The sequence below is a fragment of the Corvus cornix genome, chromosome 14 (genome assembly GCF_000738735.6).
Source record: "Corvus cornix cornix isolate S_Up_H32 chromosome 14, ASM73873v5, whole genome shotgun sequence".
NCBI lineage: Eukaryota > Metazoa > Chordata > Aves > Passeriformes > Corvidae > Corvus > Corvus cornix.
This window is the reverse complement of record NC_046344.1, coordinates 15475851-15501289: the sequence shown is the minus strand read 5'-3', so window position 1 is coordinate 15501289 and position 25439 is coordinate 15475851. Positions and strand designations below refer to the sequence as shown.

The window sequence follows — 25439 nt, the reverse complement described above, 5'->3', positions numbered from 1 at the left end:
AGAACTGCTGGGATGAGGTCAGGGTTTAGCCCTGAGCTGAGTTCTAATGGTTAAATTGCAGTGGCACTGCCTGAAGGCTATTTACACAAATCTCACAAGGAGCACAGGGCTCAAACCACCCTCACAACCCTACAAGAGCCCCAGAAAGGCCTTGAATGTGCCAAATAGCCAACAGCAGCCTTGAGTACTTGTCCACAAAGTTTATTACAAAACCATGTACTGCCACTCTCGTTCAAAAAAGAAAATCCCTGATTCGGTTTCCTGGCTCACGGTGGCTCCACTGCAGTTCTCCAGCTACTGCTTCCCCTGAGCTGCCATGCAGGAGTGTCTTCACATTAACTTGGTACAGCAGCAGCTCAGACTTCAGCACTGGGTCACATTAACATGGGAAGAAAACGCTTATAAAAACCTCTCTCATTCTAAAACTAGTAAAAGTTAAAATATATCTGGGAAAGGCCTCACTGCAGAAAGCTCTGAACTCTTCTTGTGCAAGTTTTCTTGATCTGAAAAAATAAAAGCAGAGAAGGGGAAGATGAATCAGTTTAAACTCCTTCCCACAAAGAGGAAATTAGGTGAAGAGTTGGCTCTGTGTTCCTGCTGCTGGATGCAGAGCCTTGGCTGATGCAGCCCTGCACTAAAACCGTATCTGGTTCTGTATCAAGCCTCACTCTTGGAGGTGCCTCATGGCTAAAACAGCACCTGGGCTTGAGAACCACCACTGCCTCAGGGCTGAGGCACTAAAACCAGAACTACAGGCTGCTTTCTGAGAGAGAAAAGCAAAAAGTACAGCCCAGAGCTTCAGATTTAAAAAAAGAAAAAATTACCAAGATGGCATGAGTTTGCATCACCTCCCCAGCCCTGCAGCCCCCTTCAGCCTTTAGTAACCCTTGTTCTATTCCTTCATGAGCAAGTTATTTCCAGAAAAACTTGAGGAAACATAGCCTGGCTTTGTGTAGCACTGGACTGGTTTCAATAGGGAATGACAGGAGGAGCAGGTTGGTCTCAGCTGGAGCGATGTCACAGCCGCGCCTGCTCTGCCCTCACCTGCCTGTGGCAGCACAGGGCACACGCAGCAGCTCCCAGCACTCACCTAGGGCACTACTCGGACATCCACAGAGTCATAAGCTGAAGCTTTCATCTTTTCCAGTGCCTTCCCAAAGAGCTGCCGCAGAGCCGTGTAGTCAGGCTTCTCCTCGTACTCCAGTGCCATCACCTGCTCCAGGTAGCTCTCCAGGCCATCTGCAAAGAGACTCACACTGGAGCAGCACAGAAACTCCAGCTGCCAAATGGCCATTTCAGACTGCTTGTCCTATGGCCAGCTCACCCACCCTCCCAGGCAGCTGCACAGAGAGGAAAACCAAACCACAGCTAATATGAAGCTCAAAGACAGAATCACAGAATTACAGAATAAAATAGAATCACCAGCTGGCTTGGGTTGGAAGGGACCTTGAAGCCCATCTCCTTCCACCCCCTGCCATGGGCAGGGACACCTTCCACTAGCCCAGGTTGCTCCAAGCCTGTCCAACCTGGCCTTGGACACTTCAGGGATGGGGCAGCCACAGCTTCTCTGGGCAACAAAATGGGATGGGGAAGTGACCTCTAGCCCCAGATGCTGCATTTCTAAACCCACCAGCACACCTGTCCCTTCAGCAAGGTTCATGAAAGCAGATCATGGGAAGCAGCCCTTGTTCTCCTGTACAAGAGAACAAGTGATTTGTTCCCAGCCTGCCAGATAATTCATGCCTGGTCACCATCACCATTAGAAGCCACTCTGGACCAGCAGCCCAGCAGAGAAAGTTCTGGCTTCAGGCACAGTCAGTCCTCCATCCCTGAGTCCCATTGCCACTGAGAGCAAGCCCATACCTGGAATGGATCTCTGCCTGAAGCACAGTCGGAGAAGGCATCTCACATCCTGTCTGTACCTGGAATAGTCAGCATAGAGTCCTGTCAGGTGAGAAGCAATGGACCAGGTGCCTGAGCACCTGGCATTGACAACAGGGACAAAAAAAATCCCCAGAAGGCTGAATTCAGATGGCCATGTTCTGGATGAAGCAGAACTTGGGGTTCACCAAACACCCTGGGGCCAGGCTCAGCCTTGGCTGCAGGATGTACCACAGCCCAACATGACCAGGGGATTTCAGTCACAAACCCCCCTTGCTGCTTTCTGCTAAGCATTTCCCAAAAGAGTAGATGACTTCTCCTACCTTTCTTTCTGTTCCACCACAGCTCCTACTTTGTCCAGCTCATCAGACCAAGGCAAAATGCCACAGAGCCATTTCAGAAGACAGTAGCCCAGAGATTCCAAGTCACTCCGTCGAGATGGTCCTGATGGGAAGCACGAGACATTCACATGTCACTCATGAAGGGGCAGAAGTAAAGAAATCCAAGAGCTTCATGAGATGTGCTCTGGGATATCAATACTCCTGGGAGCCTGCTAACTCAAATAGTTTAGGAATCACCTCCCAGCCTCTGAGGGAAGATTTCCTGAACACTGTGAAAGAGCAGTCACATCCCAGCCAGGAGAAGGATGGAATTTGGCACAGGCTGCCCAGGGTAGTGTGAAGTCCCCATCCCTGAAGGGATTTAAAAGTCATGTAGATGTGGCACTTGGAAAGTTGGGTTAGTGGTGACCTTGGCAGTGCTGGGTTTACAGCTGGACTCAATGATCTTAAAAGGTCTTTTCCAACCAAAGTGATTCTATGATTTAAATGCCCTTCCAGCTCTCATTGCTTCAAGGTCAGAGCACAGCCTGCTGCAAATCTGTTTTGGGCAGGGATCCAGTCTGGCTTGAAACAGATCCCTGCTAAGCTAGCACAAAGGGCTGTTTTCTATTCCCCACACGCCTCCAGCAGCCAAGGCTCCAGATGGAGCAGGAACATCCCTGCTGCAGTCACTGAGTGACCTGGCAAGTCCCAACACAGCAGCCATCAGGAGGCAGGAGTGAACAGCCCAAACAGGAACGCAGTTCCTGGTGCATGTGAATGCCTGGAAAGCAGCAGTACCAGCAACACCAGCGAGGAGCCCCAGCTCCAGGGCACCACCACAGGAACAGCTCCAGCACGTGTCACAAACCCCGACCCACCTGCGCCCTTGTGGCTGTCCAGGCTGATGAACTCCACCGTGCCCTCGTGAGGGGTCCTGCTGCCCTCGCGCCGAGCCACGTGCTTCCCCCCGGGGCAGTACCGGAACGCGAAGCCATAGCCAGCAAGGGTCACCTGCAGGCCAGCACAGAGCACCCACCTGAGTGAGGTGCAGCCCCCAGTGCTGCCCCACAGCCCCTGCCTGAGCACTGCCCAGCCTGCTCTGCTGGCTGCCCAAGGCAGGGACCTGGGGGCTCCCTTGTCCCCTATCACAATCCCACTTCCAGCGCCCTTCCCTGGCAGCACTGCTCCTGTTCCCTACCTGTGTGAGGTCTGCTGGGTTCAAATAGATGTTCTCAGCAGTGATGTCCCCATGCACATACTCATTCTCATGAATGTACTCCAGGCAGTCTAGCTGGGAATAAACAGGGGAAGCATATCAGATCCACGCAGGCTCCTGCAGCACCCTGGTTATCACTGAGCTGGACCTTCCCCAGCTCCCTGCAGCCATGGGGAAGAGCACTAAAAACACCACATCTCACAGCCTTCAAGTTCAAAGGTCAGGTCTTAGTCATTCTTCTTATCCCAAATTCCTTCAAGGTGACACAGTGCTGAAAGGATGCTACTGAAGTTTACAGGAGGCTTGAAAGATGCTACTTAAGACACCCCACCCAAGCCCCTGGAGGAGCTTTAGAACACCTCTGGGCGATCCAGAAGGAAGTTAGAAGTATTTTCTGAAAAAGTCTCTTGGGAAGGATTGGTTGTCCACATACCACACGAATTGCAATCTGAAAAGCTGCCTTCTCCCTCAGCAGGTGCAGGCCATCGCTCAGGACCAACTGAAGAGATCGCCCCAAGTCAGAGAACACCAAAAACCTGCAGGAGAAAAGGGCTTTGCACATGGCAGTACCTGCCTGGTTTGGAGACCCTGTGACACTTGTCAAGTGATCCACTGGACCCCACTTCGACTCCAAGCTGACCTGGGCAAACACTTCTTGACTTTTGGTAAGAGAAAACTTCTTATAAAGGAGACAGATGTGCTCGTCATGTGCTGCAGACACACAGCCTGAGTCTCCCCTTTGTGTTAAGTGTCAAGGACCAGAATAAGGTGTCTCCTGTCCTGAGCAGCAAAAGCAGTAACTTCACCAGCAACACAAGGACTGAAGGAAACAAAGCAATGAGAGGCAAAGCATTTAATAAATGACAGGAGCAGTGCCTAAGGTCAGGAGCCCAGGGGACAATGACAAAAGGACTAGCAGACAGCAAGCAGAGGAGAGGGAAAGCCAGAGATGCTCAGGCAGCCCAAGAGCTCGGTCATCTCACCTGTAGCTGTCTGCATGCAGTCCAAAGCCAACGCAATTGGGGATGCCCAGCAGCGGCACGGAATGCCACCTCTTCCACTTCTCCACTACAAGGGGAGAGAAGAGGACAGTGCAGCAGATGCTGCTGAGGAGCTCCAGGAGGAAGGAGTTAGGGATGCTCCTCCTCTGAAGGTCTGCTCTGCCCTGGACAGCTGACAGTGGGAAGCCTCTCATGCTGACTCTGTTCCCAGAATTCCAGTCTGATGTGGGGGAGTATTGGCATGTCAATGCATATAGCACTGTAGAGCGGGAATAGAACGGGGAAGATTCTGGGAATACCAGAGCAGGCTAAGGCATAGGATTGCTACAGGGCTAGGGAAAACAAGGAGAGGGGGGAGAGAGAGGGGGATGGACAAGCAGATTTTTACAGTTCTTCTAGAAGTGTAGATTTGACATAAATTCCTCCATCCCCCCTGCCCACATTCTCTGGGCAGCTTTGCTCTTGCTCAGGTTTTGGGATCAATGGAGTTGATACCAGAGAGCAGCTGACAGAACCACCCATGGAAGAGGGACAGGAGAGTGAGCCAAGGTGAGTCAGGCTGCAGAGCTGGACAGCTCCCAGACACATCAAGACAGAGTGAGGAGAGTGAGAAAGCTGTGCTCATACTGCACTGTCCTACAGCACACCGACTGCTGGGAGAACTGGCACTGACTGAACTCCTCAGCACTCTGGCACTAACTGAGCAGGGGATTAATTTATCCTAGCCTGGCCTTCCAAGAGATTCACGTAACTGTTGAGAGAGGAATGCCAGTTATCCTTAGTCCTTGCCCTCCCAAGAAGCACCAACCTGTGCCTGCCTTGGCAGCTCGCTGGAAGAAATTCTGTTCATTGTAGATCCTCCCATCTTTGGTATCCTAAAGGGAACAGGAAGGAGGAGCATTACTTCAGCCACACACATCCTGCTGGAAAGGGAAACTTGGGTAAGATTTCTACAAAACATTCACTACTCATTTTAAGGAAAGCAAAGATCAACTAACAGAGCTGAGAACAGAGCTCAGGTGTCTTGGTTCCCTATTTAATGCTGCCCCTAACAACCACATAAACTCTGAGCATCAGCACAGAGCAGGGGAGGGGCCATCTCAGGCTGGGCCTTTCCAGCAGCCCATTTACAGCTGTCTGAGGGTTAACAACAGCCAGGCAGTGCAGCCCAGGCACAGCATGGAGAGAGCTCTGGTCCCAGAGCTCTTACGTTAAAGGGAGCCAGACATGATCTTCTCAGCCACAGCAGGGATGAGGGTATTTCTACAAACTATTGAGGCAAGTCTCAACAGAGAGCTGTAATATCTATTCTAGCTGTGAGAAAGTGAGAGAAAAAAGTCTGCCTTTGTAACATTTGAGATCTTGCTGTCATCGAGTGACCTCGACTACACACAGTTTACACTCAGTATGGCTGTGCCTACACACTCATTCCACACTAACTCAGAACAGCAGCTATCATGCATGGGAGAAAGCAGCAGTGTTCTGTTCTACCTGGTTTGATACAAAACTGGTATCAAAGGTAGCTGGAGGAACAGCAGGCTCCCGACAACACAGACCACATCCCAGAGGGTATTTCACTCTGCATCCTGCCTGTGAGCCCATGTGGGCCATCAAACCCCAGAGCCAAAATGCTCTCATGTGCCATATCACACTCCACAGTGCTCAGCAGACCACCGAGCAGCCAAAAGGTACAAAACAGAGAAGCTGGGAGTGTTGCCTACAGAAGTGATTACACTTTCCCACCTACTGGTTTTAGTTTTGTGGCACTTAGCAGATTTTTCTCATCAACACTGTATTCCTTCTCCATCCTCTTACATGTCTCCTCTGACAAAAGGCAGAGGGATTATCTGAGTGCCTGCAAGAGCCCCACAGAGCCATAAGTCAGCACTGGCCCTCCTACAGACCAGCAACCCCCAAGAGCCACAGCAGACAAGAAAACAGTCTTTCAGCTCTGGTTTGTGAGCTACTGAAAATCAATTGACTGAATTCCCACCACAGAACTGGAAATAACACATTTCTGGAGAACCCAAGGTATTGACAAGTGCCTGGAAAGCTGGCTCAGAACTCCAACTATAATTCCTATTTGATTTCAGAGTGTGCTCTGACTTCACACAGTGTCTCCATGCTGGCTCTCACACAGCCTCAGCACAGCACCAAATTCCAACCTCTCCAGTTTCCCCAGACTTCAGCAGGGTGTGTGCACACCTGCCAGAGAGGAGAAAAGTTGGTCTGATATTCCTGAATCAAGGTATCCACCTCACACCACCAAGTTCACTTCTGCAGGTTCCTGAGCCTGGTCAATCAAAGCAGCAACCTTCTGTGATTAAGGCTTCGGGGTTTTTTTAGTCCTTGTATCCATTTTCTTCATACCTTTAACAGAAAAGCCAACTGGTACTGAAATCCCAGCACAATACCATCAGAGGGTTGTATCCAGCTCCCTAGCAGGGGCCTCTCTGACCATTCTCTCCAGATTCTTCAGATACTCTCAGCCAAACAGGTCCACACACAGTACTCTATGCACTATTCCTTACCCAAACAGATCAAAACTCACAAGTTTGAGGGAGTAGCTTTGCTTTTGAGGACAGGTTCCAGATGCTGACTGCGCTGTGGAAGGATGGAATAGATGTGGTTACAGGAGCATCAAAAAGAGGTTTTGAATCATTGAGTGCAGCCTGTGCAGCTGGATTTACTCATCCTCTGCTTCTTTCCCTTGAGCTTTGCAAAGCAACCTCTGTGACAGCGCCTTCCCAGATCACTACAAAATAGTTCTTACCTTGTTCCAGGGGCTCAGCACCCTGACATGCTGTGAGTGCAGTTCTGCTTAAGTCACAGAAGCATCGGGGCATGGCTACAGTATGGGGGTGCTTTGAGGGGTATATAAAGAATAGATCATTAGTAGAACCTCAAAGGCATCCCCAAATTTATTTGCTGAGCATTCCCTCCAGCTCACTCCATGGTTTTGACAAATCTGTGAGGGATGCCAAGTCCCTCTGCTCTGTATGGATGTTAAGAGTTGTATGTGGCCTCCCTTCTCCAAAAGGATTTGCACCCATGACTTGGCCTCAGGGCAGTTCCTCTTCTCTTGCTCTAAGACCAAGTGCTATCCACAGGTTACCTGCAGCTCATCACCTAAAACCTATTTCTATAAAAGCACCCTTCACTATTGATTTTCCTTTTTATCACGTCTTTTAAAACACATAGGTGGATGCTCAGGCTTTATTATGCAACAGCTTGAATAATGAAAAAGAAAGTAAAGCCAAGTATCAGGCAAAACTTGGTAATGGAGAAAATTCCTCTTGGGCAGTTTCCAAATTAACAAGAGAGAAGATCAGAAACTCCCCTTTGGAAGTTTACAAACAGACTGAAAAGATCAGCACTCACTAAATGGCTGAGAAGCAGCCTATGTGGTGTAGTTGCTTTCTTTGGCCCCAAACAGGCTGAGAATTGACATTTAGTGAGTAGTGACACCCCTTACAGCACAGGAACTCCTGTACATTACCAGCAAATAGTTTTTTGATCTTAAAGAACAGAAAGAGGAAGTGTGGCCCCAACGATGCACACTTCATGGTAACAGAGCAGCCTGGCCTCGGCTTGATACTATGCTGGTGGCAGAGTGGCTGACAGGCAGATGCCCAGTGAGGGCAGCTCCCAGCTGGAGCTGTGCCAGGGAAGGTTTAGGTTGGATATCAGGGAAAGGTTCTTCCCCAGAGGGTGCTGGGCACTGCCCAGGCTCCCCAGGGAATGGGCACGGCCCCGAGGCTGCCAGAGCTCCAGGAGCGTTTGGACAGCGCTGCCAGGGATGCCCAGAGTGGGGTTGTTGGGGTGTCTGTGCAGGGCTGGGAGCTGGACTCCAGGGTACTTGTGGGTCCCTTCCAGCTCAGGATATTGTATGAATTGTATGAATGCCGGATCCTGCGAGCCCTGTGGGTCACTGCCAGGCCGGCGGACACCGCAGCGTCACCCACTCCGCGGGCTCTGGGGGTTTCGGGATGCTCCCACAGCCGTCGCCGAACCCAGAGCCGGACATGCCCCCCTCGCCTCCTGGCCCCCGCCCGCCCCGGGCCCCACAGCACCTTCGTACACCAGCCCGCGGCCGTCCTGCTCCAGCAGCCGCACCAGCCTCCACCGCCGCCCGCCCTGGTCCGTCAGCACCGTGTCCGCCGGGAGCGGCCGGGCCGGGCCGGGCCGGGGCTTGCGGGGCGAGCGGGGCCCCAGCCGGACTGCGGCCGCCCGCGGGGAGGGGGAGGCGACGGGGCTGGAGGTCGGCGGCGGGCTCGGGGCCGGCGCTGCGGGCTCGGTGTGCTCCTCGGGCGGCGCGGGCAGCCTCCCGCCGCAGGCCGGGCAAAAGCGGAACGCGGGCTCCACGGCGAGCCCGCACTGCGGGCAGAACCGGCTGGGCCTGCGGGACACGGATAGCGTCAGCGCCCGCCCGCCGCCCCGCTTCCACCGCCCCGCTCCCGCCGCCCCCGGCACCTCGGGGAGCCGCCGGACACCTCCGCCCACGGCCGCTCCAGGCTCGGTGTCCCTGCCCCCGTCCCGCGCCGCCCGCGCGCCCTCCGGCCCGACATGGCACCCCGGACCCGCCCGCACCACCGCGCATGCGCCCGCCCGTGCCGCGCCTCGGCCTGGCAGGGCAGCGGGGCTGCGGTGGAGCGCCGTGGGTCTGAGGGGATAGGGGATGTCTAACGGGACCCCCGGGCTGTGAGGGGACATCGGGATCTGAAGGGAACATAGGGGCTTCTGAGTGAGCACCAGGGCTTCTGAGTGAGCACCGGGGCTGTGAGGGAATACCGGGGCTGTGAGGGGACATCGGCGCTCTGAAGGGACGCCGGGGCTATGAGGGCGCATGGGGCCTCCGAGGGGGCACCGGGGCTCGCGGTCCCGCGGCCCGCGGGCTCTCCGGGGTCACAGGAGGTCACAGGAGGTCAGGCTGCTCCGGGGGCCAGCGCAGCCTCGGGATCCCCTCAGGCCGTGCCCCCGGCGCTGCCTTCTGGGGCCGAGTGTTTTCGCATAAAAGACACCAGAAAATTACTCAGAAAGGACCTTGGGACTGCAGAACAGGCGCTCACAAGTTAATGAGCGCAGGAGTTAATTTGTGGCACAGGGCTGTGTATTCAGTGTATGCACCTGTGTATCCCATCCCTTGCGTACATTCTACACCTCAAGCAGGCACCGTTTCCTTAAAAGAGGTGTAGGTGGACTGAAGCCTTTCCCATCAGGTGGGCTGAAGCCAGGGTTTGCCTGGGGAAGGTGCCCAGCAAGGGGTAGCAGAGGCAGGCGAGGTGGGGGCAGTAGGGACCTGGTTCTTGTCCCACAGAACACCTCACATGTAAAGATGTTTTTCAAAGCCCATCTCAGTGAGCCGTGGAACACCAGCCACTGTGTGCGAGAAAGGAGCAAAGCGGATCTGGAAGGCAACTGCTCATCGTATGAAGAGCTTGAGTGGAGCAGCTGCTCCCACCAAAGCTTAGCGTGAAGCAGGAGTGAGCTTGGTGTGCCAATGGTGGAAGGTGGAGCAGTGGTGGAATGCAGCAGGAAATAACACCTGAGGTATGAACCCCCTGACTGAGCCCACCGTGGAGCTCCAGGGCTTGGAAGAAGTGTCTCCACACAGGGTGTGCTGCACAGACCTCATTGTGCCACGGGCTGGTTGCCCCTTCTCAATCACTGCAGGTGCTAGGGCGTGTTCCTAACATTCACTAAGCACACAAAACGTCCCAGCAAAGCCAGAACTCTGCCAAATGACTCTGGGAAGCTTGGCATGTGTTCGAATCGATTTCTGCAGCCTGTTGCTGGGATTTTTTTGAAGCACCTGGACACTGTCAGGAACGACAGGGCAGGCTGGAGGGATTCTTCCGTTCCTGCCCACCATGGCCATCAGGATACTGCACTCCACAATCACTCTGTTATTTCCCCTGGCATTGCAGGCAGCAGCAGGACACTGAATTGCCTCACCTCCACTGCCACCCCCCTGCACAACCACTTCAGTTCCAGCTCTTCCCACATCCCATGCAGGTACAGCCTCAATTCCTTTGTTAACCAAAGCATCCCCTCAGAATTTTGACAGAAAAGAAGTGGCCCTTTATCAGATTTGTTTGGATTTCCCTTAACAGGCTGGTGGGTGGTGTTCTGGGTCAGTGATTGAATCTCAGACCCAGACCTGCAGGGGATCTGAATCGTTTATTCAAAGGAATGAACTGGTTTTATACACTTTTCTAAGGCACAGTATTTCTTTATATGGTGTGACCTATCCCGTGTTGCCACATCAGCAGCACACTTTCTCAGTGTCCCTCTGTGGGATGATGACTCACTGTTCACCCGTCCATCGTCCATCAGCTCCCGGCAGGCTCCTCTCTATAGGGGTCTGCCATGTGACACCTCCTCCCCCCAGGGTCCGGTGGAGACAAGCTTCTCTGTCCCCCCATGTGCTCCTTTGTGCTGCCATGTGCCTCTGCAGGCAGGTTTTACAGCTCACAACCAAATTCTACTTTATAATTCCCCATATTTTGTCTTCCCCTGATTCCTGAATCAAAATCATTGTCCCCAAGCCCTCCGCAGTGACCAGTGGCTCAGCTGGGAATGCCTTGGTTCAGCAGATTTATAAAGTCTTCCAATTACCATTTTATTTTTTTTTAACTTCCTTAAGATGTTAATTCTTGATCATAGCTCTATAATTTTGTCGGTGGTTGCCTGGGGAACAGTGATCACAACCTGATTACATTCAATTTGGGGAGAGAAGAATCCGTTCAGTAAACAGAAATACAGGGTGCTTTAAAAAGTCAGACGCCATAAAGACAAGAAAAACTGAGAAAACACAGTGATAGGGAAAGGTAGACAGAAAATAGCAAGAAAAGGCAATTCTTTAAGATTTATTTCAAGAGTCACCAAGCCAGAATCAGAGAACAAAAACCTCCATCCTTCTTCAGTGCTGTATTGAAAGTAATGATTAGCAATAAAAAAGAAACCCATAATAAATAGATGAAAAGGGAAATAATTAACAAACTTCTCCATTTCATAACTGGTAATTTGCATCAGCAGGGCAAGCTGGGTGCCTGCAGTCACTCCATAGGGGATTGTGTCTGCAGCATTGCACTTTTGCCTGGTCTCAGCAGGAATTTGCTCCCCCTTTCCTACCTCTGGCATTGAAAACCAGTCTGGATTTTGGGCTGCAGAGGGCTCTGGCTCCTGGAGAGCCTCTAGAGAGCAGGGCAGGACAGAGCAGATCTTGAGGTCAAACTTTGGTTCTTTGAACCTTTCAGCTCTCAAGTCCTCGGGTGAGGTGCCAAGGCCTCACCACCCTCAGGGAAGGATTTACCTCTGGATGATTCCTTGTCCCACTGCCCACACACCTCCCCCACTGTCCATCATTTAAAACCCTTCCCACAGTTTCATTTCAAGGGCTTGCACCCCACTTTTGTTTTCCTTTAGCCAGAGCTCATCTCTCCTGGAGATGCTCCCTCTATCCCCCAAGTTTCTCTGGTTTATCTGTAAGCTGAAATCCAACCCCCATAGGCAGCAACCTGCCTGCCCTCGCTGAGCAGCACCAGTGCCTGCCCTGTTCCAGCTTCCTCTAAAGCAGTGGGTTAGGTAAATTTTTAACCTCCCTTGCTCTCGAAGAGGGAAAAGTATGAATTTTTAGGAGAAGACCTGTCTTCCTGTGGCCTTTGTGTGTTGAGGATGGTCTGACAGAATCACAGAATATCCTGAGTTGGAAGGGACCCACAAGGATCATTGAGTCCCACTCCAAGTCTGTGCTGTTGTGCCCTCTGGGAAAGTGCAGACAGCTGGGATGGCAACAGAAAGATCCCTATCTCCCCCCTGCAGGAGTTTTCTTGGTGCCAGCTCAGTTATGTCTCCCTTATCTCACCCTTGGCTTCCCAGCACACTGCCAGCAGCCCAAACATGTGACTTACCAGATTTAGGTGCTGGCAGAGATCTTTGAGCTTGACAGAATGCCCAAAGCTGCCGGTTCTTCAACCTCTTAATGAAATGAGGCTGTTCCTTTTCATTTACACACCGCTTGGATCCTGAAGTGATGGCTCTTGAGAAGCCATGCTAGAGTCCTGGGAGAGGCCTTGGAACCCTTTCAGCTCCAAATTGCCAGGTCCAATCCAGCAGCTGTAAGAGGTCCTGGCTGTTGGCACACCCGTGGGAAGTGGCCCTGGGGACACCAGCTGCCTCTCTGGGCTGAGGGGACAACCAGGCTGCCTTTGGGCAGTGCAGGCAGAGCCTGCCCATGTGTCCCAGGCCATGCTGCCTCCCCAGCTCCCACCACAGCGGGAGGCTCACCCAGGCACAGAGGAGCAATGGTAGCTGAAGTTCCCAGCCACGTCTCCTCCAAGGTCTGTCAAGGGCACGGAGCTCTGTAACCCCCAGCAGAGACATAGGGACAGAGCAGGGACACTCTGGGGACACTTTGCTGGAGGTTGGTGTGGGCAGAGACTGTGCCAGCTCCCTGCAGAGCAGTGCCAGGGAAATCACACTTGAGGAGAGCAGGGATTGGGAAGAGCAGCAGGTATTCTGGAAAGCTTCTTCACATGTCATCCTTCCTGGCCCATGGAGATTTTCCTGTGTCTGAGCACTGCGAGGGGAGTCTGTTTCACTGTGCATCTCCCCAGCACTTAAAGGGCAAAGTGATACACCAGGAGACTCCAACGTGGCAGCCAAGATTGGGGGCCTGCGAGCTGGCATGCCTTGGGGTGAAAGGGAAGAGGGAATCCACCCTGGGGAAAAGAAGCCCAAGAGATCTGGTCCTTGGCAAGTCTGGGGGGAACAAGAGAAGTTGTTGGATCCACTCACCCACTTTAATCGGAACCACCATCCTGGCATTTTACTCCTGGACAATTGTTGGGCTTTTGATGGGATACCTTTCCTTCCTGGACCAGGGTAAGAGAGCAGAGGAGGCTGCTGTTCTGCTGAGTTCTTTAATTCATAGTCTCACAGCTTTCTTGAAGGCAGAGTTCAAGGGGGTTACATGATAAGGCCAAGCAGCAACAGCAAACAGCAGGCAGAAAACAGCTGCTTCTTCTAGCTCTAGTTTCTCTGTAAGTTTTTTCTTACAGAAGTATGGATTGCATTTGTTAATTGACCAATAAGATTAACACACGATTCTAGTTTTTCTTTTCTTAACCTATCCTGGTCTAATTTTAACAGTTGTAAATCTTACACAAGTGTACATAGGTATTACACAGATTTGCAGTTTCAGCTGATACAGTTTCTATCAGCTCTTATTGTTTATGTGAACACTCTAAAAAATGTGAACAGTACAGTTCTATCTATGTTTTGTCTAAAGTAAAGAAATTCTGTGAAAAGGCAACACTGCTGTAGTAAAAACTGTGTTTTAAGGTCTCTGCTACATCTTTTTAATGTTTAAGGCACTTACCATATATTTCTACTAAAAGTTAAATATCTATATTTCTATTTCACTTTGGTGTGACTTCACGTATCTCAACTGGTCCAAAGGTTTTAATTCAACCCCTGTGCTTTGGCTTCCCTCTGGGCCTGAGTCCAGAGGAGCTTTCACTCCAACAGGCAATAACAGTCTAGGGTAAAAAATGCCAGTCCCAGGGCAGCACCATGCAGCACTGCAGCAAGTTAAGGATGGGAAGAAATGAGGACAAGATGGAAAATGCTCTCAGCAGAAGTCGGTGTGTCTGTCCCTTCCCACGGCTCACGGGATGTGATGTCCAGGGAAGCCCTCGCTGCATGTCCCTGGGCCACTGGCTGCTCTGGAGGAAGGTGCCACTGGGCATCATGGGGTGTGTGCCCTGCTCATGCTCCTTCCTCCATCGCAGGGAGCAGCAAGAGGCTGGGATGGAGGGCAAGGAGCAATGCAGATGTGGTTGCACAAGGACAGCAGTAGTGAATCCCAGACAAAATCCTTGCCTGGATAGGGTCCAGGGTGCCAGGGCTGTGGGGAGAGCAGAGGAACTGGAGGAGGAATTACTTAGCCAAATTCCTTTTCCAAATGTCTGCATTTGGCTGCCAGCTGAGAGATGAGGAGCCAGAGCACCCTTTGCCAGGCCCACGCTGGCATGGCTGCCCTGGGGACTCACCGGCACACCTCCCCCACAGTGCCCCTGCCAACCTGTCCTGCATTCTGGGTGTTGTTTGGATGGGCAAGGGGAGGTCCTTGATGTCCTTGATGGACAGAGATAAGATGGTTTCCTGAGCCAGCCAGCACCTTTAAAACAGGTTAAACCCTGAAACCATGTATGGGGTGAGCAGGGCTGGGGTTTCTGAACCCAGGTGATCTGAAGCAGTCCAGATGGACATCCCTACTGCTGCTGACAGGATGGCCCCTGTGGCTGCCCCGTGGGAATAACCCCATGGGAGATGGGAGTGACAACAGCCAACAAGGAAAGGTGGTGGAGAACAGCTTGAGCCATGATCTCAGGGACACAGATGCCAGCAGCAGGAGCAGGGTTGGCAAGTTTGGCACAGGGGCTGCTTCTTCCTTCCAGGGGCTGATGTGAGAGCTCAGAGAGGGACATGCCCCAGGCAAGTGCTTCCCCACTGCCTGATCCCCACTGCTTGATTCCTCACTGCCTGATCCTGCCTTTTTCTGGGTTTCTCCCATGTTCCTGCTGAGTCTCCTGCACACTCACAGCCTTGGGTGTGAGCTGAGTCACTGCGATGCCACTGCACCTCATTGCAACATCTCCTGTCTTCTTAGGAGCCATGAGGAGCCTGCAAATACTTTCTTTGGCAAGATTTTTGTTTTGATCTAATGGCTCAGCTTCCTTCAAAGGCAGGCACGGAGAGGCACTGCGTGAGGCAACAGGGAAGGTCACAGGGAGAATTGAGGCAGCTGTAATTGGGGAGGATCAAACCCAGGCTTGAGCAGGGGTGTGGACAGGTGGCTCAGCCCAGGCTGACATGAGGCTCCAGCGTGTCACCGCAGGCAATGACTGTCCCAGATCCTCCCCAGGCCCATAGTTACCTGTGACTACTCAGCTGGCTGCTGTCATCACCTGAGACATGGCCAGGGGCCCTGTGATGACGCAGATGCTGGGTAAGACCACACCATTGCCAAGGCGGCCACCACAGGGTGCCATGCAGAAGGGTGACACACGATGGAGGAAGGCAAAACAAGGAGAGGACGAGCCCTCAGCCAGGCCATGCTTGGAGGGAACACACGTGCCATCCCTATGCCTGGCCAACCTGCATTATCCACATCTCAAAACACTCGTGTGGCTCTGCTGAGGGACAACTCTGAGCCAGGCAGCTCCTTCCTGCCTCCGAGCACTGTAATGAGCTTTGCTGCATGCTGCTAAGGATGCGAGCGTGAGCAGGGAAGCTTTGCTGTGGTCTGGTGGCTGCTCAGTCACCCATGGCAGGCAGCTTCAGTTCCTCTGGTGTTTGTGGAACCAGGTGGGGGAGGGCAGGAACACAGCTCCCAGCTGCAGCTCTGAATATGGGCAGTGGATCTGGGCCTCTCCCAGTGCAGCCCAGTGGGAGATGGGATCTGGGCACAGGCTAGACACAACTTCGACTGCAAGCACCCCATCCGGGGCCAGACCCACAGCTGTGACTCGCTCCAGGTGCCCCGGGGAGCCAGAGCTCAGCTTTGGCCATCGCCAGGATCAAAGGCACCAAGGTGGAGAGCGGGGTCTCCCAGCTCAGGGGGTCCCGGCAGTGCAGTCACGAGTGCCACTCTCTGTTTGTACAGGCCTCATTTTAACACCAATGCTGCTGATTCCTGCTCCCATACCCAGACACCTTCACCCTTGCCCTTGTTCTCAGTTCATTTCCTCCTCTCCCAGGGCCAGCCAGGATCCAGCAAGCGGCTACAAACCCCCAAGATCAGAGAACCAAAGCAGTCACACTCAAAGCCATCAGTGTGGCATTCAGCTACACGGAGATCCCAAAAAATTATAGAATCATAGAATTATAGAACCATTTAGGTTGAAAAAGCTCTCTAAGGTCAAATCCAGCTGTTTCTCCAGCACTGCCAAGCACTCCAGCACTCCACCACTAAATCATGTCTCCAAGTGCCACATCTACATGATTTTTGAACACTTCCAGGAACTCCACACTTCTCTCAGCAGCTTGTTCTGATGCCTGAATTCCTTCTCTTTATCATATGGAAAAGAGCAGTGGGTGGGGGGTGGCCTACACTCCTGCTTCTCATGGCCTGGAGCAGGCTGGGTTCACTAGGGCAGCCCAAATCCCCCCCAGCACTCACAGCACCAGACAGCTGCCCGAGGGGTACCCCGTGCCCCTTGCTCAGTAAAGCTGCCTCGAGCCATGGCTGTCCTTGTCCCCATTGCAGTCCCACCTCCCCACCCTTCTCTTCCTCCTCCCTCTCCCACACTGTGCTAACTTTCCCCACTTTGGTGTTCCCAGCACCAGCAGCACCTTCTCCTGCCAACTTGGCAGCCAGTGGGCAGGGCGGGCAGGGCAGGCAGCCAGCAGCAACTGTGACCCCACTCCACCGTCGGCACTTTCATCCTTATCTGGAACGTTCCACCTGACCCCTGGAGTGGCCCGGGAGTGCCGCATTCCCACGCACAGGAGCTGGCACCTGCTTCCAAAAACCGGGGCACCAGGGCAGGGCCCGGTGTGGAGTGCTGCTATCCAGGAGCAGGGTGGACAGACAGATGGACATGGCAGCACTGACCCTGCACCCGGAACCACCACGGCCACTCACAGCCGCAGCCCCGCACAGTGTGTGTGAGCCCTGTCACGTACACACACGGCCCCTTGCACACACACAGACCCCTACACACACACTGCCGCTTGCACACACGCGGGTGTCCAAGTGGGCACGTGTGAATGTGTGTGTCCCACACCTGGCACACGTGCAGTGCCCAGTGCATGCACACACAGCTGTGCAACGCCCAGGCGTGCACTCACACACACACACACCTGGCACACGTGCAGTGCCCAGTGCATGCACACACAGCTGTGCAACGCCCTGTGCACACACACACACACACACCTGGCACATGTGCAGTGCCCAGTGCATGCACACACAGCTGTGCAACGTCCAGGTGTGCACTCACACACCAGTGCACGGAATGCCTGAGGGGGTGTGTACGCCCACAGAGAATGCACAGCCAGAGGGATGTGTACACACACACCTCGCAGACATGTTCACAGTAATACACACATCTCATGCACACACAGGATCACACACACACGGGCACACACACAGTGACACACATACATATGAACACAAACACACACACAAACAGATGTGTACACACATGTACGCACACAGATGTACACACACAGACACAGAGATGTGTACACACACAGATGTGTACACACACACACACAAACACACACGTACACACATACACACACACAGATGTACACACACACATGCACACACACAGATGTACACACAGATGTACACACAGACACATGTACACACACACACGTACACACACACACACACAGATGTACACACACACACACACAGATGTATGTATATACACACACGTACACGTACACGTGTACACACACTCACACACACACACACACACACACACACACACACACACACACACACACACACACACACACACACACACACACACACACACACATTTTCTCACCCTCTCACGGTCCCGCCCGGTCCCGCCCTCCCGGCGCGTGCGCGGTGCGGGCGGTCCCGCGGCGGGCGCGGGCGGGGCCGGACGGAGCCGGAGCCGCAGCCGGAGCCGCCCGGCCCGGTGAGTGAGCGGAGGGGAATGGGCGCTGGAACCGCCACCAGTACCGGGGGAGATGGGCGCCGGAGGGTGCTGGGCACCGGGGGGTGATGGCAGCAGGAGTGGGGGGCTCGGGCGGGGCGGGGGATGCGCGGGGCCGCGGCCTCTCGGCCGGTCGGCGGGGCGGCCCCGCCCGGAGCTGCGGCAGCGCCGGGGCCTTTGGCCGGCTCCTCCCGCTGCCGCCTCCGCGCTCCGGCGCGGCTCGGGGTCGATGCCGGCCGTGGCTCCTGCGCGGGCCCCGTCCCCCGTAGGCTGCGGGGTGCGGCGGGATGGAGGCGCGGGATGGAGGCGGCGCCGCGCGGGCTCCGCCGGCGATGCTCGGCCGCGCTCCGGCAGCCGCGGGGGCTGCGCCTGGCTGGGACCCGCCGGCATCCCCGGGGAGCTCGGCCATCCCTCCCTGCCGGGGAACGGACACGGGGCTGCGGGGACCGAGGGGGCGCCTGCCGGCTCCGCTGCGCCCCAGGGCCCTGGCTCGTTATGAGAAGGTCTCTTATGCCAGGACAGACCTTGAGGGGCTGGAGCGTGTCCAGGGAAGGGAACGGAGCTGGGGAAGGGGCCGGAGCGCAAGTCTAATGAGGAGTAGCTGAGGGAGCTGGGGGGGTTCAGTCAGGAGAAAAGGAGGCTCAGAAGGGACCTTCTCACTCCACAACTCCCTGACAGGAGGGTGCAGCCAGGTGGGGGTCAGGCTCTGCCTCCTGGGAACAAGCGATGGGACACGAGAAAACAGTTTAAGGTTGTGCCAGGGCAGGTTTAGGTTGAATATTGGGGAAATTTCTTCATGGAAAGCATGGTCAGACACTGGAACAGGCTGCCTAGGACAGTGGTGGAGTCCCCATCCCTGGAAGTGTTCAAAACCAAGTAGAAGCAGAAGGGATCCCCCTGTCCTCTGCTCACAGCTGTCTGGGTGTCCTGTCCTGTCCAGCCACTGGGCAAGTGCAGGGCAGGAGCAGGGTTGTACAAGGGTCCATGAGAAACCCATGTGTTGGGCTCCAGACTTTGTTATTTTGCTAAATCCACGAGGCCAGTGAATTTGCAGTTTATTGTTTTATGGGCAAGCGCAAACTCGCTGGGCAAACCAGTGATGTTGTTTTTCAGGCAAAGGGGTTGACCAGCTCTTGCGGCAGCTTTGTCCCCCCTCTCCTGCTGCTGCTCCAGCACAAAGGCTGTTACAGACACAACCATGGAGCCCATCAGGCTCCCTGTGCCCATTGACCCACTCCCACTGCAGGGCAGCAGCTGTGCACAAGCCAACCCCGCATTCTGCAGACAGGATCCAGCCCCAGCTCTATTTGTGTTTACTTCTTTATTTCAAAGCTGAAGTTCCTGTCTGGGTCAAACCCAGACTCACGTATCTGTTGGGCACTGGGTGTTGGGTTTGTAGAGGGCTGCGAGGTCGCTGGTCCCTGCAGCACCCAGCACCCCACCAGCCTTGCAGCCTCTTAGAAAGTTTTACTGCTGTTTGCACAACCAAGGTGAGGTTTTTATGGTCTGGCTGTATCGTGACTCCCAGATGTCTGTGAACACTGAGAGGGTGAAAACACTCCAGTAGTGATTGCTGTGTGTCACTGAACACTCCTGGCCGGTCTGGTGGCTGCTGGCCCTGGTTGCTCTTTGCAGGACCCGGGACTTTCTGCATGTGCCCGTGTCGGAAATCACTCGCTCTTCCTGAAAACAGCGGCCATAAAAAGTCCTTGCCCTGCTATGGCTGCTTGTGCTTTTAATTTCCAACACAGACACTGTGGAGAGCAGAGAGGAATTTCCTGCTCCAGTTACAGCATGGAAAGTACCCAGGGACTGACAGCCCTCGCTAGGTGTCTGATGCCACCACCCCAGGAACCGCGTGCTCCTCAGCACAGCCGTGGAGGTGCAGGCACCTGGCAGCTCGTCTTATAGGGGTGACACGGTGTCTGTGCCAACCGGCAGGGAGAAACGCTGGGTTTATATTAAAAAAGGCAACGTCTGCCATTTCCAGGGCTGGTTTCTATGGGAACGGGACATCAGAAGAGCAGAAATGCGGTGTGTGCTCTAAAATAACTGCCAGCACCCGGGAGCACGTGGCCTTTGCTCGGCTCGCTCAGCCCTTTCCGCTGAGGCGGCGGCCGGGCACAGCCACCTCCCGGCAGCAAGGCAGTGTGGAAGTGGGTCAGGAGGTGGGATGCTGTGGCTTTGATCCCTGACGATCCTCAGCCTGTCCTCATCTAAGTCCACCAGCAGAACAGCTCCGGTCCAGGCTGGCAGCTGGTGCTGCCACGTTATCAGCACAGCTTGGCACTGCAACAGGGGCTGGTGGGGACCAGGTGGTGAGGACCAGTCTTGTGTTCACCCATGCAGGCTGTGGGCAGGCAGGAGTGTCTCCTCCCTCGCTGACCTCCCTGAGCATGGCCAGGGTGAGTCCACACTCATGTATTCAGGAGACCCTTCCTCCTGCTGTGGGCAGGTGCAGAGAGCAGGGTATTTCCAGTGAGGGGGAGAGGAACTGGGTTGTTCTCGCAGAAGCTGGTGGTGGTCACCTCTCTCTTCCCCCAGATCTTTGGCCCTGCCTCTTGGTGGGAAATTCAGTCTTGTCTTGTAGTGCTTGAGGTCAGGCAGGAGCATCTCTGGCGAGGACAGCCCAGTGTGCTGCCCGTGTCCTCCTGAGAGGCACCTTGGTGCCTCCGAGGTCATCATCAACTGGTGGCACTCAACCCTCCCTTCCTGCCGCACGTGGGCCCAGACATGGACCCTGGGCCCTGCCTGAGCTGCCTCTGGTCATGGGCATCTCGGGGCTGATCCAGGCAGCACCTCCCAAAACAGGTTTCTCTTTTGGGTTGGAAAAAAAAAATCATTTTTGTGGATGCCAGAGCCTGGAAGACCATTCTTGCTCTCAAATTCAGTAAGAGCCTTTGCAACAGAGCTTCTTCCTCCTCTCATCCTCCAGCAAGCAAAAGGTCCAGAATGGGTTTTCTTGGAACACTTAAAAACTTGGAAAGCATTTACTGGCAATAACGGAGTTTTCTGTCTTTGCACAGTGTTTGTGTTACCCAAGAGCTGCTTGACATTTTCCCAGCAGCAGCCGTAAGACCTGCGGGGGTGGTTGGGGGGGCAGCTTGAGTTTGAGGGTGCGGCGGGGCGAGCAGGATTTGGGATCTCTGCGAGGGCAGCAGCCTGCTCCTGCCTGACCTGCAGCATTCATCCTCTTAAAAGTGAGCCACAGCTTGGATTCCCTTGGTTTGCTCCGGATTCCTTCAAGGGGGTGCATGACAAAGGTTTCTGCTCAGTGGCAGGGGGGCTTATTTGGGGGTGTTTCAGGTGCTGCTGTGTGGGGTATGTGTGTGTGGGTCTGGGGGACCTGCTAAGGGATCCTGTGGACCAGAGGTCAGCTGGAGACATGGCACTTTGTGAGGCGCTTGAAGGTTCCTTTGCCAAGTCTCCCTTGCTATTCCTTTCCTGCTTGCTGTGAGCGGGGGTTCTGGTGGACTTTTTGGGGCTGAAGTGTAAGATCTCTTCTGCTTTCTCCTGCCTGGAGAAAGATCCTTGAACACAGATGTCCCTACTGTTGTAGGAATCTGTCTTCTGTGCATGGAGTGGCAAAGAGAAGGCGGGTTTTTCGTGCTCTGAGAACACATCTGGGTTTAGCATTGGGGCTGGGAAGGTGCTTGCAAAGCCAGGAGAAGGCTTTTGGTTTAGGGTTGGGGCTGGGAAGGTGTGTGCCAGGGCAGGAGAAGGCTCCTGGGTTTCGGGTTGAGGCTGGGAGGGTGTTTGCCAGGGCAGGAGAAGGCTCCTGCAGAGGTCAAGGAGCTGGTGGCAGAGAGCAGGTGAGGCAGGCAGGTGTTGCTGTGCCTGCAGCCCTGCGTGGGTCTCAGCTGCTCCTGCTGCAGCTCTGTTGCCACCGGAGCTGTGCTCGCTGTGTGCATTCACTGGCACCGGCCTGGGAGCCAAGGTCGGGCAGGCTGGGTCAGCACCCTCCCCTCCTCTTACTGTGCCACCCTGAAACCCCTGCTGAGGTTGCTGGGTGCCAGGCGTGTCCAAGGAGCCGATACCATCCCAACCAGGGCTGGAGAATGTGCTGTGGAGCATTTGCCAGGGCGTTGCTCGTGGGTCGTGTGCCCATCCGTGTCCCTGGGCAGCTTTCAGTGCTGCCAGGCTTCGGAGCATGGCTCGGAGCTGACCCCAGCAGCTGCCCGCTGTGATCCTGTCGGGATGTGCCGTGCTCAGAGGCTGGCACTGCTCGGTGGGGGCTGCCCAGAGTCCGGCAGTGCGGGCAGGAGGCTTTGCTTGTACCAGGGCTGCCCCTTCCTTCTCTGTGCCGCACTGCAAGCCCAAAATCCTGGCCCTGATGTCTCCTGATGGGACAGCAGTGCTCTGTCAGGAAATGCCACTGCAAATGGAGACACAAACAACTTGAAGGGATGGCGGATGCTTCCCGAGAGGGGGAGGAGGCGGCGGGGGATCGTCCTCAAGCGCACGGACCTTCTCTTGTGCTTCCCTACCCTTTTCTGATGCTCGCCTCTCCGAGGGAGAGTTTCTGCTGGGAAAGCACTGGCAGTGTTGCAGAACCAACCCTTCACACGGCAGGAGGTGGAGGCACAACTTGAAATCTCCACCCATCCCAAAATAATGGGCTGCCAGGGGTTTGACGGCCTTCCTGGGGCTGCTGTTTGCGGTTCTGTAACCCTGTGCTCCTGCAGCTCGAGGAAAGCTGTTCCTGTCTGCTGCTGGGAAGGACCCAGGTTGGGTGTTGAAAGAGCAGCTTCCGTTGCTGGGAACAGCCATGCCAGAAACCAGGGGCTCTTACTCTTAGGAGATGGAACACAGTGGTTATTTTGCCCTGTTTGGGGTCAAGCCAGCTGCTGTGGCACCAGGCTGGAAGCCGAGAGCTGCCCTGGGCTGGATGGGGTGTGGGGCGCTGCCCTCCTGCTGCCCAGCTCCACCAGCACCTGGCACTCACGGCTCTCTCCTCTCTTCCAGGGTCCTGCGGAGCGGCGGTGGCAGCGCTGGGCCCCTTCTGATGGGAGGATGGTTGTGCTCAGGCAGTTTGGGCTGCTGCTCTGGAAGAACTACATCCTGCAGGTAGGCTGGCACTGCGCCCGGGAGGCCGCTTCTGACACCGCTAAATGGGGGTACAGCAGAGCTTGCCCAGCCTCTGGCTCCTCCAGGAAACCTCCCCCGTGGGCACAGGGCATCTCTAGGAGGAAGACTGGGTTATTCGTGCATGTGGTGTCTTTTGTGCTGAGCTGTGTTACCTTATGGGCTGTGCTATGTGCTCAGTTTCCTTGTCCCCGGCCTGCCCTCTGGCCATGAGCGTAGCTCCCCTTCTCCTGGGACAGGGTAACCCACACACCCACCCATGTGACAGTGGGGTTTTTTGAGCTGTCTCATTGCGCAGCCTCCTCCGGAAGTGCCAGTGCCTCCAAAACCGCTGGAGCCCTGGGGGTTTTTCCCTTCCATTGTTTTCTACCACTCTTAGGAGCAGCTTTTAGAGGTCTTAAAAATATTAAACCACTGGCACCCATTGCCAGCCCACCTCCCAGCGTGGCAGCTGGGCGGTGCTGAGGGATTTGTGGACGTCAGGGCCGGCAGGTCCCGGCTGGTGCTGGCCGAGGCCGCAGCCCCTTTAAGCAGCGTGTGGGTGTTCCCAGGCAGATGCTGTGGCTCCTCTGGGACCCGGGGCCAGCCCTGGCAGAGCTCGGGGGAAGAGGACGGAGCAGGGTTGGCTGCAGCCTGGCTTTACGCTTTCAACTACCCGTCTGCAGCTCAGCACGGCATTGCTGTAAAAATAAACCAAAGGAAGAGGGAAGTGCTGGCTGCACCCGGCCTTCCAGCAGGCACGGAACAAGGAGCAGCCCTTGGAGGGGACAAAAGGGACTGGTGGCAGGGCTGATTTGCAGCCAGGAGCATCCCCCATCCTCTCTGCAGGGGAAAAGCGTCGTTTTCTGGGTGTGCTCCAGAGTGGGGACACGTCTCGGCGGGTTTTCCAAGGCCACAAGCTGACTTAGGTTTACTGTGCGGGGACACAGCTAAAATCCTGTTCCTGATAAAGACACAGAGCTCCCAAGTCACCCCCACCCTGCTGTGAGGATGGATGCTGGCACATGTGGCTCGTCCTGAGCTGCTCTGGCCAGGCGGAGGTGGTGATTATGGATGAGTATCCCTGTCACCTCTGGAACACACCGCTTGAATGGCTTCTGCTGCAGGGCTGGTGAATGTGTATGAGCCTGCAAGTTCAGGGAGGCAGAGAGCTGTTCTGGAGGCAGCCCAGGAGATAGGGAGAGGTTTAGTACGATAGTAAATCAGCGGGAGGCAGCTGGGCTGCCAGGGCTGCATTATAAACCCATCAGACATCTGCAGCGTTCGCTTTTATGAGCGTGGCTGTTGGGAAAGCTCCTTTTTCCCTGCCTGCCCGGAGCTGCTGCCTCCTGCCTGTGCTGCTAGGGCTGGCTGTGGACTGTTCCTCCCACGGGGAGCCCCAAGAGGTGCTTCTGGCTTTGGCAGTGGGTGCTGAGAGCCAGGGTAATCGTAGTCCCTGTACCATCCCCTGAAGGAAACACTGTCCAAGATCCCATTCACCCTGGCTCCTGTGGGGCTGTCTCCCTCCCCAGGATGTCCAGGCTGTGCTCAGGGCTCCCTACCTGCCCCACTGGAGATTCTGCCCACTGGCTGCTGGATACAATCCAGTTGCTGAGACAGCAAAGTTGTGAGACGAAAGCTGTTGGTGCTCCTCTTTCCTAGTGGTGCTCCTCTTTCCAGCCTGGCAAAGGGGAGGGTAGAAAATCCCCACGTCTTGTGAAGCCCAAATTAGCCAGAGGCCTCAGAAAAGGTTAATGCTGCTGCTGCTGCTGCTCCAGGCACGTGCTCTGAGTGAGCAGCCATGAACCCCTGTGGCCAGGGACATCTCTGAGCTGTCACTGCTGTGGCTGTGGCTGAGGCTGAGTGTGCTGTGCTGCTCTTGAGCCTGGGCTGGGGTGAAGGCAGCTTGTTTTGCAGGAGGAAATCACAGAATCCCAGAATGGTTTGGATTGGAAGGGACCACCCATCCCGCTCCCTTGCCAAGGGCAGGGACACCTTCCACTGGCCCAGGCTGCTCCAAGCCCTGTCTAACCCGGCCTTGGACACTTCCAGGGATGAGGCAGCCACAACTTCTCTGGGCCAGTGAAATAAGGCAACACAGGTCCAAATTTCAGCTCTCCTCCCCTGGACCTGCCTGGCTGCTGCACCAAGCGCTCAGCTAAGCTGTGCCCCCCTGCCCATGGTGAACCATGGTGTGCCCAGCCGAGCTCTGTGCCTCCCTCTCCACTCCTTCCCCACATGGGTGATGCAGTTT

The 25439-nt window shown here is 54.9% G+C and overlaps 3 protein-coding genes across 3 annotated transcripts in view; 1 reads left to right on the top strand and 2 right to left on the bottom strand.

Annotated features, from left to right (window-relative positions):
* Positions 1-185: 185 nt before the first annotated feature.
* Positions 186-9002, bottom strand: VRK3 (VRK serine/threonine kinase 3). Its single transcript, XM_039560075.1, has 12 exons — positions 8895-9002; positions 8495-8820; positions 6973-7025; positions 5230-5296; positions 4404-4488; positions 3854-3956; positions 3403-3495; positions 3083-3215; positions 2205-2325; positions 1864-1922; positions 1091-1239; positions 186-503 (listed from the first exon to the last, which is right to left on the bottom strand). Exons 1-11 carry the CDS (start codon positions 8987-8989, stop codon positions 1091-1093), a joined length of 1284 nt encoding a protein of 427 aa, XP_039416009.1. The 5' UTR covers positions 8990-9002; the 3' UTR covers positions 186-503.
* A 6153-nt stretch (positions 9003-15155) lies between these two features.
* Positions 15156-18511, bottom strand: LOC120410807 (predicted GPI-anchored protein 58). Its single transcript, XM_039560546.1, has 2 exons — positions 17987-18511; positions 15156-15188 (listed from the first exon to the last, which is right to left on the bottom strand). The coding sequence occupies exons 1-2, from the start codon at positions 18509-18511 to the stop codon at positions 15156-15158; spliced, it is 558 nt and encodes a 185-aa protein (XP_039416480.1).
* The window catches only part of ABCA3 (ATP binding cassette subfamily A member 3), a 32607-nt gene continuing 25228 nt past the window's right edge, over positions 18061-25439 (top strand). The window contains 2 exon segments of the mRNA XM_039560048.1: positions 18061-18103; positions 23087-23188. Coding sequence (XP_039415982.1) covers positions 23135-23188 — 54 coding nt within the window. The 5' untranslated portion in view covers positions 18061-18103; positions 23087-23134.